Source organism: Cyprinodon tularosa, unplaced genomic scaffold, assembly GCF_016077235.1.
Source record: "Cyprinodon tularosa strain WSP-4 unplaced genomic scaffold, ASM1607723v1 ctg307, whole genome shotgun sequence".
NCBI classification, from domain to species: domain Eukaryota; kingdom Metazoa; phylum Chordata; class Actinopteri; order Cyprinodontiformes; family Cyprinodontidae; genus Cyprinodon; species Cyprinodon tularosa.
In genome coordinates, this window is record NW_024039016.1 from 1,403,888 (window position 1) to 1,416,456 (window position 12,569).

At 38.2% G+C, this 12,569-nt stretch overlaps 1 protein-coding gene across 2 annotated transcripts; it reads left to right on the top strand.

Annotated features, from left to right (window-relative positions):
- Nucleotides 1-1,338: 1,338 nt before the first annotated feature.
- Nucleotides 1,339-4,454, top strand: drd1b (dopamine receptor D1b). 2 transcript variants are annotated; one of them, XM_038292097.1, is made up of 3 exons: nt 1,339-1,569; nt 1,710-1,863; nt 2,369-4,454. In XM_038292097.1, the coding sequence occupies exon 3, from the start codon at nt 2,768-2,770 to the stop codon at nt 4,154-4,156; it is 1,389 nt and encodes a 462-aa protein (XP_038148025.1). In that variant the 5' UTR covers nt 1,339-1,569; nt 1,710-1,863; nt 2,369-2,767; the 3' UTR covers nt 4,157-4,454. The 2 variants fall into 2 exon arrangements, with proteins under 2 accessions (XP_038148025.1, XP_038148026.1); XM_038292098.1 differs by having other exon boundaries at nt 1,719-1,863.
- The last annotated feature ends 8,115 nt before the right edge of the window (nt 4,455-12,569 follow it).

Below are 12,569 nucleotides of genomic sequence, written 5' to 3' on the forward strand. Positions count from 1 at the left end.
ACCGGCAATACCTCACGCTTAGGGTTGAAACAATTAATTGGATTAATCATGATTAATTGATTATTGAAATAATCGTCAACTAATTTAGTAATCTATTAATCGATAACTGGAGTTTAGAGACTCTAAAACCACCTATCTTTAGCTGAATGAGCAGCCCACTTTGAGCATTAATTATACTAAAATTAACCAAAGTTTGGTTTCATCTCAACTTTTAAATCGGCCAACACTGAGTGTCATGTGAAATAGAAACTGGGCCAAATTATAAACAGCATTTCTGGAGAAGCATATTAAGAGAAAAAGATATAAGCTATGTAAAATGTAAAACTTACATTCAAGCAAAAACAAATGAACATTTAATAAAAACTATACATAAGTACAAATCAGCACAGGAGGATCTAATGAAGAACCAAGTAATTGGATCGTATGTACAATGAGGCAGGTGAGAGTAATGATGACAGGAATACCAGAAGAGCTAATCAGAGTGGATAACAGTTGAGGCAGAGATAAATAATATCAATTGCCAATCGGAGGAGCAGAGCAACAGAAACATAAGAAAAATCTCACAGAAGTATAACAGGAAATAAGATGTCTAAATGGGAAAAGAACAATAGAATACAAAAGAATAAACTAGTTAAAAAAAAACACATGACAAAAATAAACACAGGGAATAAGTAAAGAAATTAAGCCCTAAAAAATGACAGTAAAGAGCATAGAAATAATCAGGATATGTACAAAGTTACAAACCAAACCCTTCAGGATTTTAACATGGAGCCCCTTTTAAACTTCAACTATAAACCTAAGAAAGTGTTGACATCAACTCCCCTCTGTTTACAACATCCTAAATCATTTGGCCATCTTTGATTTCTGCTCTCTGGATCTTTCTCTGCTGTCATGGCTCAAGCAATGCAGAGCTACTGTTGCCCTGCTTGTTAAGATAACCTGCATGATTGCCTCAGATGTCAGACATAAACTCCTACCATGGTGGATCCAGTAGATGGCCTCGTTGGGTCTTTCTGTGCCTACTGGCAACAAGTTCAGCCCAGGACATAGGTAATCCATTTTTAGCACTTCTTCCGATTTTAAACTTCATAGAAAAATAAATAGGCCTACTTGGGAGAGTTGTTTTATTTTGTAAAACAAAAAACAATGGAGTAATAATCAAATAAATGGGGGAAAAAATATACCCACCACCCGTTTTCAATAAACTCTTCACCACATAGCTTAAATTATTTTAAAAGTAGGTGTTTAGATGTTTGGGATCGACTCTACCCCTTCAATCTCTTCGGATGGAGAAATTGTTGCAGGGAGAGTAGAAATAAGCAGCATGCAGCACCAGCTGAGCAGAGAGAGAGGCGAGCGCGCATGAATTACGCTCTTGGAGAGCTCAGAGTCATTCCCGTCACTCTCCGCCGGCCGCAGTCACATCGCGGTGCTGCAGCCTCACTGAATGTCGCACCAAAAAGGAAAATGGACCCCGGTAAAAGAAACAGGACAGCTGATGGGAAGCAATAATACACCTGAGGACCGGAGCGTCTTGGAGAGCTTCCCACAGAGGAGAGCGCACAGAGGGTGAGCGCCATCCGTTGCTTCAACATACAAAGTGGATGAATCTCAGCAACAAATTTGAGCTGAATGATTTTATAGTTTATTTTATAACTTAAAAAAAAGGTTAAATTCAAATATATATATATATATATTTTTTTTTTAAGTTGACCCAGGACGCCTGAGCGTTTCCGGAGCTGTTTATTGCCGCACAGCAAGGCGCACGCTGTCTTAAGATAAAAGCCTCCTGATCAACACCTAAAACTGCATCGGAATTTAAAGGGCGTCCTTCAAGGGATGCAACTGTCAGAGAAGATTTAGGTGGGTGGTCAGGATGAGACACGTCTTTTTTTTTTTCTTTCTTTAATGGCCATGCGCGTTAAACCACAACTAGGGAAAACGCATGAGGATTTGACTGCAGATCACATCAAAAATTCATGATATAATTTAACTTTTCTCACCAATTACTACTTTCAATCACTATCCACACCTTTTATTTTATTTAGTTAAATTATTAAAGATATAAAGAAATATTAATGTAAAGTATAATAAAAAAGAAGCCACCTTTTATTAGGGGTGAATCCACATCGATACACTCTCCAATATACACACAGGGAGACGCCTCAAAAATCATTAAACAAATCAGATAAATGCAGTGCCAAAACCATCAATGGAAGTTATTGATGTGGTGGTATATAAGGCTAATGATTGGCAAAACATCAGTTGACTGGAAAGCTCAGCAACAGTATGCTCTGAAACAATAGCTGCATGCAAAAACAGGGCGCAAAAAGAAGATCTTCATTTGATGGATCTATTTTTGTTTCAGATTATTACATGAAAACTGCTCCTGACTGGGAATGCGGATGTAAACAACAGCTGGAAATTTGCTCCCGCTCTACAAACTAGAATGTCGACCCTCTGCCCTGCTGCTGCTGCAGGAATCTGTGGACCGGGGATTTTTGGAAAGGATATTTCTGAAGAGGAAATACTTAAGAATTTATAGCTGCACTTTCACAAAAATGTTTTTTGTGATGAACAGCCAGTGGATGACCCAGTCCGAGAGAGAGCTGGGACCCAGGCAATTACCATCTTCACCTTCTGTGTAAAATCAAAAGCTTGAGCAGAAGCACAGCTTCTTCAACCCGTGGTTGTGATGGGGTGATTGTTGACATCCCCATTCGCCCATCCTCCCTCTCTTACTGCATTAGTGCCACGATTTAAAACAATGGATCAGAATTTCTCAATGGTAAGAGACAGCAAGCAGCACACGCCAGAGAGAGACTCGTCTAAGCGTGTCCTCACAGGATGCTTTCTTTCCCTGCTCATCTTTACCACGCTGCTTGGCAACACCCTGGTGTGTGCTGCTGTTACCAAGTTCCGACACCTAAGGTCAAAGGTCACCAACTTCTTTGTAATTTCGCTGGCCATCTCAGACCTCCTGGTGGCTATTTTGGTGATGCCATGGAAGGCGGCCACAGAGATCATGGGATTTTGGCCATTTGGGGCATTTTGCAATGTCTGGGTAGCATTTGACATTATGTGTTCCACTGCCTCCATCTTGAACCTGTGTGTCATTAGTGTTGATCGCTACTGGGCGATCTCTAGTCCATTCCGTTATGAACGCAAAATGACCCCTAAGGTGGCGTGCCTGATGATCAGTGTAGCATGGACCTTGTCTGTACTCATTTCTTTTATTCCTGTTCAGCTAGACTGGCACAAAGCTGAGACTACCAGTTATGCAGAGCTAAATGGGACATACCCCAGTGATCTGCCTCCTGATAACTGTGACTCTAGCCTTAATAGGACTTATGCTATCTCCTCCTCTCTCATCAGCTTTTATATCCCTGTAGCCATCATGCTCGTCACCTATACCCGGATCTACCGCATTGCCCAGAAACAGATTAGAAGAATATCTGCCCTGGAACGTGCAGCGGAGAGTGCCAAAAACCGACATAGCAGTATGGGGAACAACTCAAATATTGAGAGCGAGAGCTCATTCAAAATGTCTTTTAAACGAGAAACCAAAGTCTTAAAGACGCTCTCTGTCATCATGGGTGTGTTTGTATGCTGCTGGTTGCCCTTCTTTATCCTGAACTGCATGGTTCCTTTTTGCGAACCAAACCTGCCAGATGGGTCCACAGAGTTCTTCTGCATCAGCTCCACCACTTTTGATGTGTTTGTGTGGTTTGGCTGGGCAAACTCCTCCCTCAATCCCATCATCTATGCCTTCAACGCAGACTTCCGCAAGGCCTTCTCCATCCTCCTTGGCTGCCATCGGCTGTGCCCGGGGAGCAATGCTATTGAGATCGTCAGCATTAACAACAACATGGCTGCCCATGCGCCCAACCCTAACTCTCAGTATCAGCCTAAGAGCCACATTCCCAAGGAAGGGAACAACTCTGCAAGCTATATGATTCCCCACAGCATCCAGTGTCAGGAGGATGAATTACAAAGGAAAGATGGATGTGGAGGGGAGATTGAGATGGGGGCAAACAACACCCTGGCGAAACCATCCCCAGCCATTTCTGGGAATTTAGACAGTGATACAGAGGTCACACTGGAAAAGATCAATCCCATCACACAGAACGGGCAACACAAAGCTTTGTCAAGTTAAAGACACCTTGTAAAGATGGATCAAAATTCAATGAGACAAAAGCTCACACATGAGGATAGTTTAACACACAAAAGGACAAGGATCTCCAAGAATATGCCTGACAGAAAAAAAAAAAAAAAACAAATGACAAGACTCCAGACTGTCAACAAAAATCTACATAGATAACCTACAGAATGTTCAAATGTAAAGGCACTTTATCTTGGGTATAACTATCTGCAAAATTATTTCAGTATTTGTGGATGAAATCCTTATATTTGGTTCTAAATGTTGTTTATGTGTACATTAAAGCAGAAAAAAAACAATGCATATGCATACATCTTTATTATATCTCCTAGGATGTATACATCTGCATGCGTGTGCTGTACAGTTCAGCATTAAAATGGAACTCTGGCGGGATGTAAACACATTTTGGTCAGCAGAGGAAAAAATGTAGTACTAGTGAAATATCATGTAGGTAGGTGCTTTGTAGGTGTTAATTAAAGGAAAGAGCAATGTGGAAAAACAAGTGCAGTACATTTTTTACACCATTTTATTTTAGTATAAAGATGAAATTTCTGTAAACACTAAGGCAACTTTGTCTAAGTCAAGCCTAAATAAGATTGGTTAGCCTGATCTTTAGTTTAAGATGCTGATGTTAAATCATCCAGATAGACAGAGAACGAGAAAGAATGAAAAATTTAGAAATGACTGATATGGTTTGTAATCAGTCCCCTTTATCCTTTCTCTTATCAAATCAGAGCCAAATGGAATTGAACAAAACATCTCACCCCACTCGTTTTTTTCTCTCCTCTATCCTTCTTTTATTGCCCGCCCTCCCATTAAGCAGAGTCATTCAGTGTGTTCTTATCCTTATTTTCCTACTCTTGTTTACACAATCTACAAATCCCATTCTCTTTTACCACCCCCTATCTCTCACTCCTCGCCTACTCCTACATTATCCTCTTTTAATATTTGTGTTACTGTCTGCGCTCTCCTCACAATCTTCTTTGGCAGCCCTTATTTTTAGGTACTTCCTTTGACAACTCATACAGGTTCTAATGATGCCAAATATTTTTTCTTACATTAAAAAAAAAATGCAGTCATAAAGAGAAATCAGGGATGCAGGTTCACTGAGCTAAAGCACAGTTGACACTTGGTGACCTTTTGCAAACTTGCAGATATCAGATTTGTAAATTGCTCACGCTGGGCACCATACTGCGCTGTAGAGGCGATGTGGAGCACGCAGTGTGATAGAGTTGCTCCGTTTTGTAGAGGTGGAGTCACAGACAACACACCAGGATGTGGATCGGCTCATAGCTGTCGGACATGTTTTTTGTCTTTGCACAGATGCACTTTGAAAACGAAACAATACGATTATGACTAATTCTGAATAAATTGGTAAATTTCAAAGTAGAAGACCTTTAAGTGTTATCATAGAATTTTCCAGCTGCTGCTAATCAGGATACAGCTGCCTTAGCAATGGTTGGCATTGCGGCTTTATTTCAATGGTTTTAATCAGATGTATTGCTTCCATAGAAACCTGATTTTGCATTGTCCGTATTATGGCTACAATCCAAACTAGATATTTTTTTACTTGTGATTTTCCTTTAAAACAAAAAATTTGCTGTTACAACTTTAATGTATTTATTTTGTATTAGATTATCAAAAACAGCTTTGTGATCATGTCTCACTTTGCTCTATTGTCTTCTTTATTGATGAAGTTCAGGGTAATTTTAGCCAACTGTAGTTTACATCCAATTTTCAGCGTCCCTGTTAATATAGTATATATATATAAATATACAATTCCATTGAGATTTCTATTAAAATGCCATGATACATATGTATTGTCACCAGCTGGATGAATAGCCATATTACCTTCATCAGAATTTATAAGAACATAATTTTGAGTTTGCCTGATGCAGGGTTAAACTAAACTTTATCTTTTTAAGTTTATATTTTTTTTTTTTTTTTTATGACAATGGTTCTATGACAGCGTATTAGGACCAGGCTAGAGATTTTTTTTCAAATACAAGAATAAAGTCATAACATTATGAGAATAAACTTGCAATATTATGATAATAAAGTCGCAATATTACAAGAATAAAATCATAACATTACGAGAATAAAGTCATCCATTTATGAGGATAAAGTCATTAAATTACTTAAATAAAGTTGAAAAATTACAAGAATAAAGTCATCATATCACAAATCGTTTCAGAAAGAAAGCTTTGAACTTCGAGCCGGCCGACCAGCACCACCAAACTGCAACCTGAGTCCACTTTCAAATCCTGCCCAGTTTGATGCTGGTGCTAAAATATTTCCTTGTCAAACCAGTGTCAAAGTATAACTTCACATGATGCTCAACATTCTCCATTTTTCCCCATTTTAGGGAAGAAAGTGCTTCTTGAGAGAGTTGTCATAAAAAAAATAAAATAATAAAATGCAACTTTTTTATTCTCGTAACGTTGCAACTTTATTTTTGTAATTTTATGACTTTATTCTTGTAATGTTCCGACTTTGTTCTCGTAAAAAAAAATTTAAACTTTATTATTGCTCCTTAAGACACCTCTTCATTCTCAAATATATTTAAATGTGTTAAATTGTGAAATGAGAACAGGCTAAGAGATTAGGGGGGGGGGGGGGGGGAATTTGTTAAACCGTTTTTGTGGTTTCAAACACAGAACCCCAGATCCAGCCTGCATGAAGTGGGCCTCTATACCATAGTTTTTAATAGTTGTTGAAAATGTAGACCCTATGTATCCACCACAAACTCAATGTTATAAGTCATCTATGGGTTTTAAAAATCTCAGTTTTTGTGTCCAATAAATATAAAATATTTAGGTGATATGGACTGGTCCTTGGCCTTTTAGAGAAACCCCAGAGTTGATAACTCGACAAAAATAATTAAGCCTTTGGAGGAAGGTTAGTTGCACACATAAAAACAGATAAATCTTTAAAATACAGGCTGTAAAAAAAGTTTTTGCATCTACAGCTGACGTAATATGAAAGAAAGTACACAACCGTGAGCTATAGGTGGACTGTAATCAGGGGTCTTAGTGTCGTTCATTCAAAAATACCTTGATTGGCAGATCAATTATCCCTTATCTAAAATAAGATAAAAATAAAAAAGAACACAGGCTAAGGACCCAATAAATCTCTTTTAATTTTAGATGAATTTTATTTCTTTTTTAGGAAGTATGCCTTACACTCTGTAATATACATACAGTAAATATATACAAAGCTTGATGTGGAACTGAAAGTACAGATTTTAAACATAATGACAGGAAAATAATCCAGAGAGACAGAGTTAAAATGTTTTATTCAGTGAAAAAATAACTTGATTAAATTTGATAAATCTTTAATTACTCTGAGGAAAATACACTATATTGCCAAAAGTATTTGCTCACCTGCCTTGACTCACATATGAGCTTAAGTGACATCCCGTTCCTAATCCATAGGGTTCAATATGACGTCGGTCCACCCTTTGCAGCTAGAACAGCTTCAACTCTTCTGGGAAGGCTGTCCACAAGGTTTAGGAGTGTGTTTATGGGAATTTTTGACCATTCTTCCAGAAGCGCATTTGTGAGGTTGCACACTGATGTTGGACGAGAAGGCCTGGCTCTCAGTCTCCGCTCTAATTCATCCCAAAGGTGTTCTATCGGGTTGAGGTCAGGACTCTGTGCAGGCCAGTCAAGTTCATCCACACCAGACTCTGTCATCCATGTCTTTATGGACCTTGCTTTGTGCACTGGTGCACAGTCATGTTGGAAGAGGAAGGGGCCAGCTCCAAACTGTTCCCACAAAGTTGGGAGCATGGAATTGTCCAAAATGTCTTGGGATGCTGAAGCATTCAGAGTTCCTTTCACTGGAACTAAGGGGCCAAGCCCAGCTCCTGAAAAACAACCCCACACCATAATCCCCCCTCCAACAAACTTTACACTTGGCACAATGCAGTCAGACAAGTACCGTTCTCCTGGCAACCGCCAAACCCAGACCCGTCCATCAGATTGCCAGATGGAGAAGCGCGATTCGTCACTCCAGAGAACGCGTCTCCACTGCTCTAGAGTCCAGTGGCGGCGTGCTTTACACCACCGCATCCGACGCTTTGCATTGCACTTGGTGATGTATGGCTTGGATGCAGCTGCTCGACCATGGAAACCCATTCCATGAAGCTCTCTGCGCACTGTTCTTGAGCTAATCTGAAGGCCACATGAAGTTTGGAGGTCTGTAGTGATTGACTCTGCAGAAAGTTGGCGACCTCTTCGCACTATGCGCGTCAGCATCCGCTGACCCCGCTCCGTCAGTTTACGTGGCCTACCACTTCGTGGCTGAGTTGCTGTCGTTCCCAAACACTTCCATTTTCTTATAATACAGCTGACAGTTGACTGTGGAATATTTAGGAGCGAGGAAATTTCACGACTGGATTTGTTGCACAGGTGGCATCCTATCACAGTTCCACGCTGGAATTCACTGAGCTCCTGAGAGCGACCCATTCTTTCACAAATGTTTGTAAAAACAGTCTGCATGCCTAGGTGCTTGAATTTATACACCTGTGGCCATGGAAGTGATTGGAACACCTGATTCCAATAATTTGGATGGGTGAGCAAATACTTTTGGCAATATAGTGTATGTATGGGGCATTTGCATACCATGTATTAATCAGTCCAAAGTTTATTTCACTTCCTCTTTCAGTAATTTTGATGCGAAAATAAACCCCAGCAGCCAGGGTTTACTCTGTATGCTGATCATTCATGGTATGTCGTTTGTTCCCATGAAGGTATAGAACTGTTTCACATCTGAGAAAGGAAGAACCAATCAAATACAAGGCAATTGGTCTTGAATAAAGCATTTGATTTTCCTGTGTTGGAAAATTCAATGCCATCTAGATGTCAGTAAAGCGAGGGGGGAAAGCTTTTAGCTCAATATTTTGCTTGGTTTGTGCCACAAAAGCACCTCATTGTCCTCCCTGCTGGACTGTAGCCTCCCACATGCTCTGCTTCATCAGGCTTGGGTTTTATGTGTTCGGGCTCAATTTGGATTATTTGCTACTTTCACACTGAGAGCGTTCACAGAGAAACAAAGTTTCATATACTGTGACCCCTTCTCCTATATTATGTAACCTATCTCTTTAACAAACCATAATCCATATCATGCTCACTCAGCACCAGTTAATTTTTTCCCCTCTAATTATTTCCAAACACATCCCGGCTCTAACATGTATTATAAGATGGCATGTGTATAATCTGTCAGGATGGAACATGCCTTTGGCTGTGCTTTTCCTCTGTTTCCCTCCTTCCAGTTACTCTCAGCACATCCTTCCTTCTCTGTCTCAGTCTAAATTTGCTTTGCTGCATCTTTCAACCTAATGTTAGATTTAAAATTCACCAGTCAGAGCCGGCTGCTTCCGTATTAATCTAAATTCAATTGCCAAATCAAAGCCCTAATTTGTTATCTTGCCATTATTTTTTTCTGGTGATTTTTATTTTTCTGGGGGGGTGGGGGGTGGTCGTCTTTTGGCTAAGTGTGGATGTACTTTAGCATATGCTGTAAAATAATTACTGTTTTTCTTTTTACCCCAAAAGTCAGGGTGGGTATGTCGGACTCATGATTGACACCTGAAATGATCTTTGCTGTTTTATGGCTATATGTTAACTCCCATTGGCCTTCACCTTGTCAGCTCTGTGAATTATCTCTACAGCTTCCCACTTTTTTTATTTTGGAGAATGCCGATGTCAGTGCAAATCTCCTGGAAGCTAAATCTTCTGCTTGATGTGGAGCATTTCCTCCAGGATTTCCTACAAGTTCCACCGAGGGAGCTATGACTGTGGCAACAGGAGTCTCTCCATCAGTTTATGCAATGAAGAATGACAACTGTAGCCAATCTGCAGAATCCCTCAGAGACCTCCGAACACAAGTGGCCAGGCACTGCAAATACAGCGCCATTTCAGCAATGATATTTCACCTCATTTAACTGTCTAACTTAATGGCAGAGTCCCTACCTCAACCTCAGTCAGAGAGTCTCATGTAAAGAAAAAATTATTAATTTAAGCAGTTAATGGCAGTAATAAGAGCCTGGGTTTGCTGGGATGAAGTATTGTACAATGATGTTGAAAATGTAGTTGTGATGAACACAAGTGCTTTCTATCTTTCAGAATCCTTAATGTGTATTGCAGACTTACATGCTGTATGTTTTCTTTATGGTAGGATTAAAATCGACAGCAAAATGCAAAATTCACTAAGAATTTGAATATAACTGTTTAAATGTTTTTGATGTTAATACATGAAAGTTATGTCAGAAAATATAACCATGAGAAATATTTAAAGTTTGTACAGAGACAAAAAACAAATGTGCCCTTCTTGTAAAATAAACATATGTATTTTTTTTCTATCTATTTTTGATGTGTTGTTTTTTTTTCTCCATATTTTTAGAATTTTTTTTTATATTTAGAGTTCCTTTGACTCTCAGTGGGTATGGGATGGTAATGCCACTGCGGAAGATCAATAGAGATTGATTTTTGAATAGTGACGCATATTTTTTTCCGGCTTCCAAAGCTTGGTGTCTTGCTGCCTTTAGCCTGCATTTACAAAACCTGATGGCCGATTCACAGATTACTCTATTCTTCCTCTTCTCCCTGCCGTCTCCCCAGTTTGATTTGTATACCTACATGAGGATGCAAACGGAGGCAAATTAGGCGTATAGTAACATTTGATGGCACCATGTTTCAACTTGTTACTTTGAAAAGGAATTAATTTTTTAAGTAGATCTCACTTAATCTCACATTGTAAGTATAATAGAACAGGGAATATTGACCATGTTAGTTACCATTTCGGGACTTATACGACAGCATTTATAATTGTTCATTTTTAGGGGGAAAATGAACAAACAACAACCAACTGCAATAAATTTCAAAAACAAGAACTGAGTGCACATGCTTTAATATATTGTTAATCCACACATGATAAATATTTTCATAAGCTTAAATGTAAACATACATTTTCAAATGTTACATATACTGTAAATGGTTGTTAACAAGATGTACCTTTTTTTTACCATTTACAATGTCCTAGAATAGTTTTATATAATTAATGGACCATACAGTTCATTCAAGTTGTCTGGAGACCTTGCAAAGGTAATCCTTTTAAGTTTAGCACAATTATAAAACCAGTTTTCACGTGATACAGGATCATTATCCTAAACCTAGAGTATCTAAGCTTTCAGTGTCAGACTAAAACATTCACACATAAGTCAGGAAAAGAATCTCCCAAGCTGCTGGAAATCAGCATGCACTTCAAATCATTAACCTGGTTTTTTAAAAGATAAAGTAGACTAATATTACATTTTTGAAAACTCCTCAATCTAACATAGACATTTTTCGACTATGCTTCAAGCAATACCCGCGTTCAGTCTCATACGACTTCAGCCTACTTTTCCCTCTAGTGCAGAATGTTGACATTGGCATCTTTACAAGATGCAAATACTCTCCAAATTCATATAAAAAATATTTCAATTTTTTTTCCAGTACAAATACTTTTATACTGCACTACTCTAGACATTCAATGGATGTATTACTTTTGAAAAATTAGCTATTTTTATGAAAATGTTTTAGCTACATTTAATATAAAAACATAATGCAAAAATCCCCAAAATGCACTTATTGTTTTACATTTATATTAAGTTATTTTTTGTACCATATTATAATTTTATGCTATTAAAAAAATAACTTAAATGAGTGCTTAAAGGATCGAAATTGTTATCAATACCTAGAGTGGGTTTTTATAAACCGTAACTTTATTTAATTAATGTTTTTTCAACATTTGCTAAACGATTAAGAGCTGAAGATTGTAACCCTTTACTTTTGTGCCTGAACAGAAATGGAACCATAATCAATAACCTCTAGCTAGGTCAGAGGTTATGACTGTTTAATATTTCAACATTAAACCTGAAGGTTTGATGTTGACATATTAAACAGTCTTGTACTATTTTGGACTGTTTAATCATTAAACAGTGAATAAAAATAAATATGATTTTTTTGAAAGCCTTGATAAAAAAAAAATTGGACTGTTTAATCAAGCTGTCTCTTAAAATTAGGAAAGATAAAAATGTACTCTGAATGGACTAACTTGCCCCTGCTCTATATTTAAATAAAGTAAATACAAATGGTTTATGACTATCGTTCTCAAACAGTATACAAATACTGCTGGCGATACTTTGGCTGGCTGGCTGACGGTAAATTCAAAGCAATATAGCTATAGGCTAATGCAAAATAGTCAGCTAAGTACAGTAGTTAAAGCAGACTGAATAGAGAAAGGAGCAGTAATTGTTTTGAATTCAATTCAGTTTGTTGATATAGTTCCAATTCACAATATATGTAATCTCAAGGCACTTTACAGAGACAATTCAACAGATCAGTTGTAATCAGAACAGTACAGTAAG

What these genes read in the sequence shown, in the direction of transcription:
- drd1b (XM_038292097.1), top strand. Translation starts at nt 2,768, where the DNA reads ATGGATCAGAATTTCTCAATGGTAAGAGACAGCAAGCAGCACACGCCA.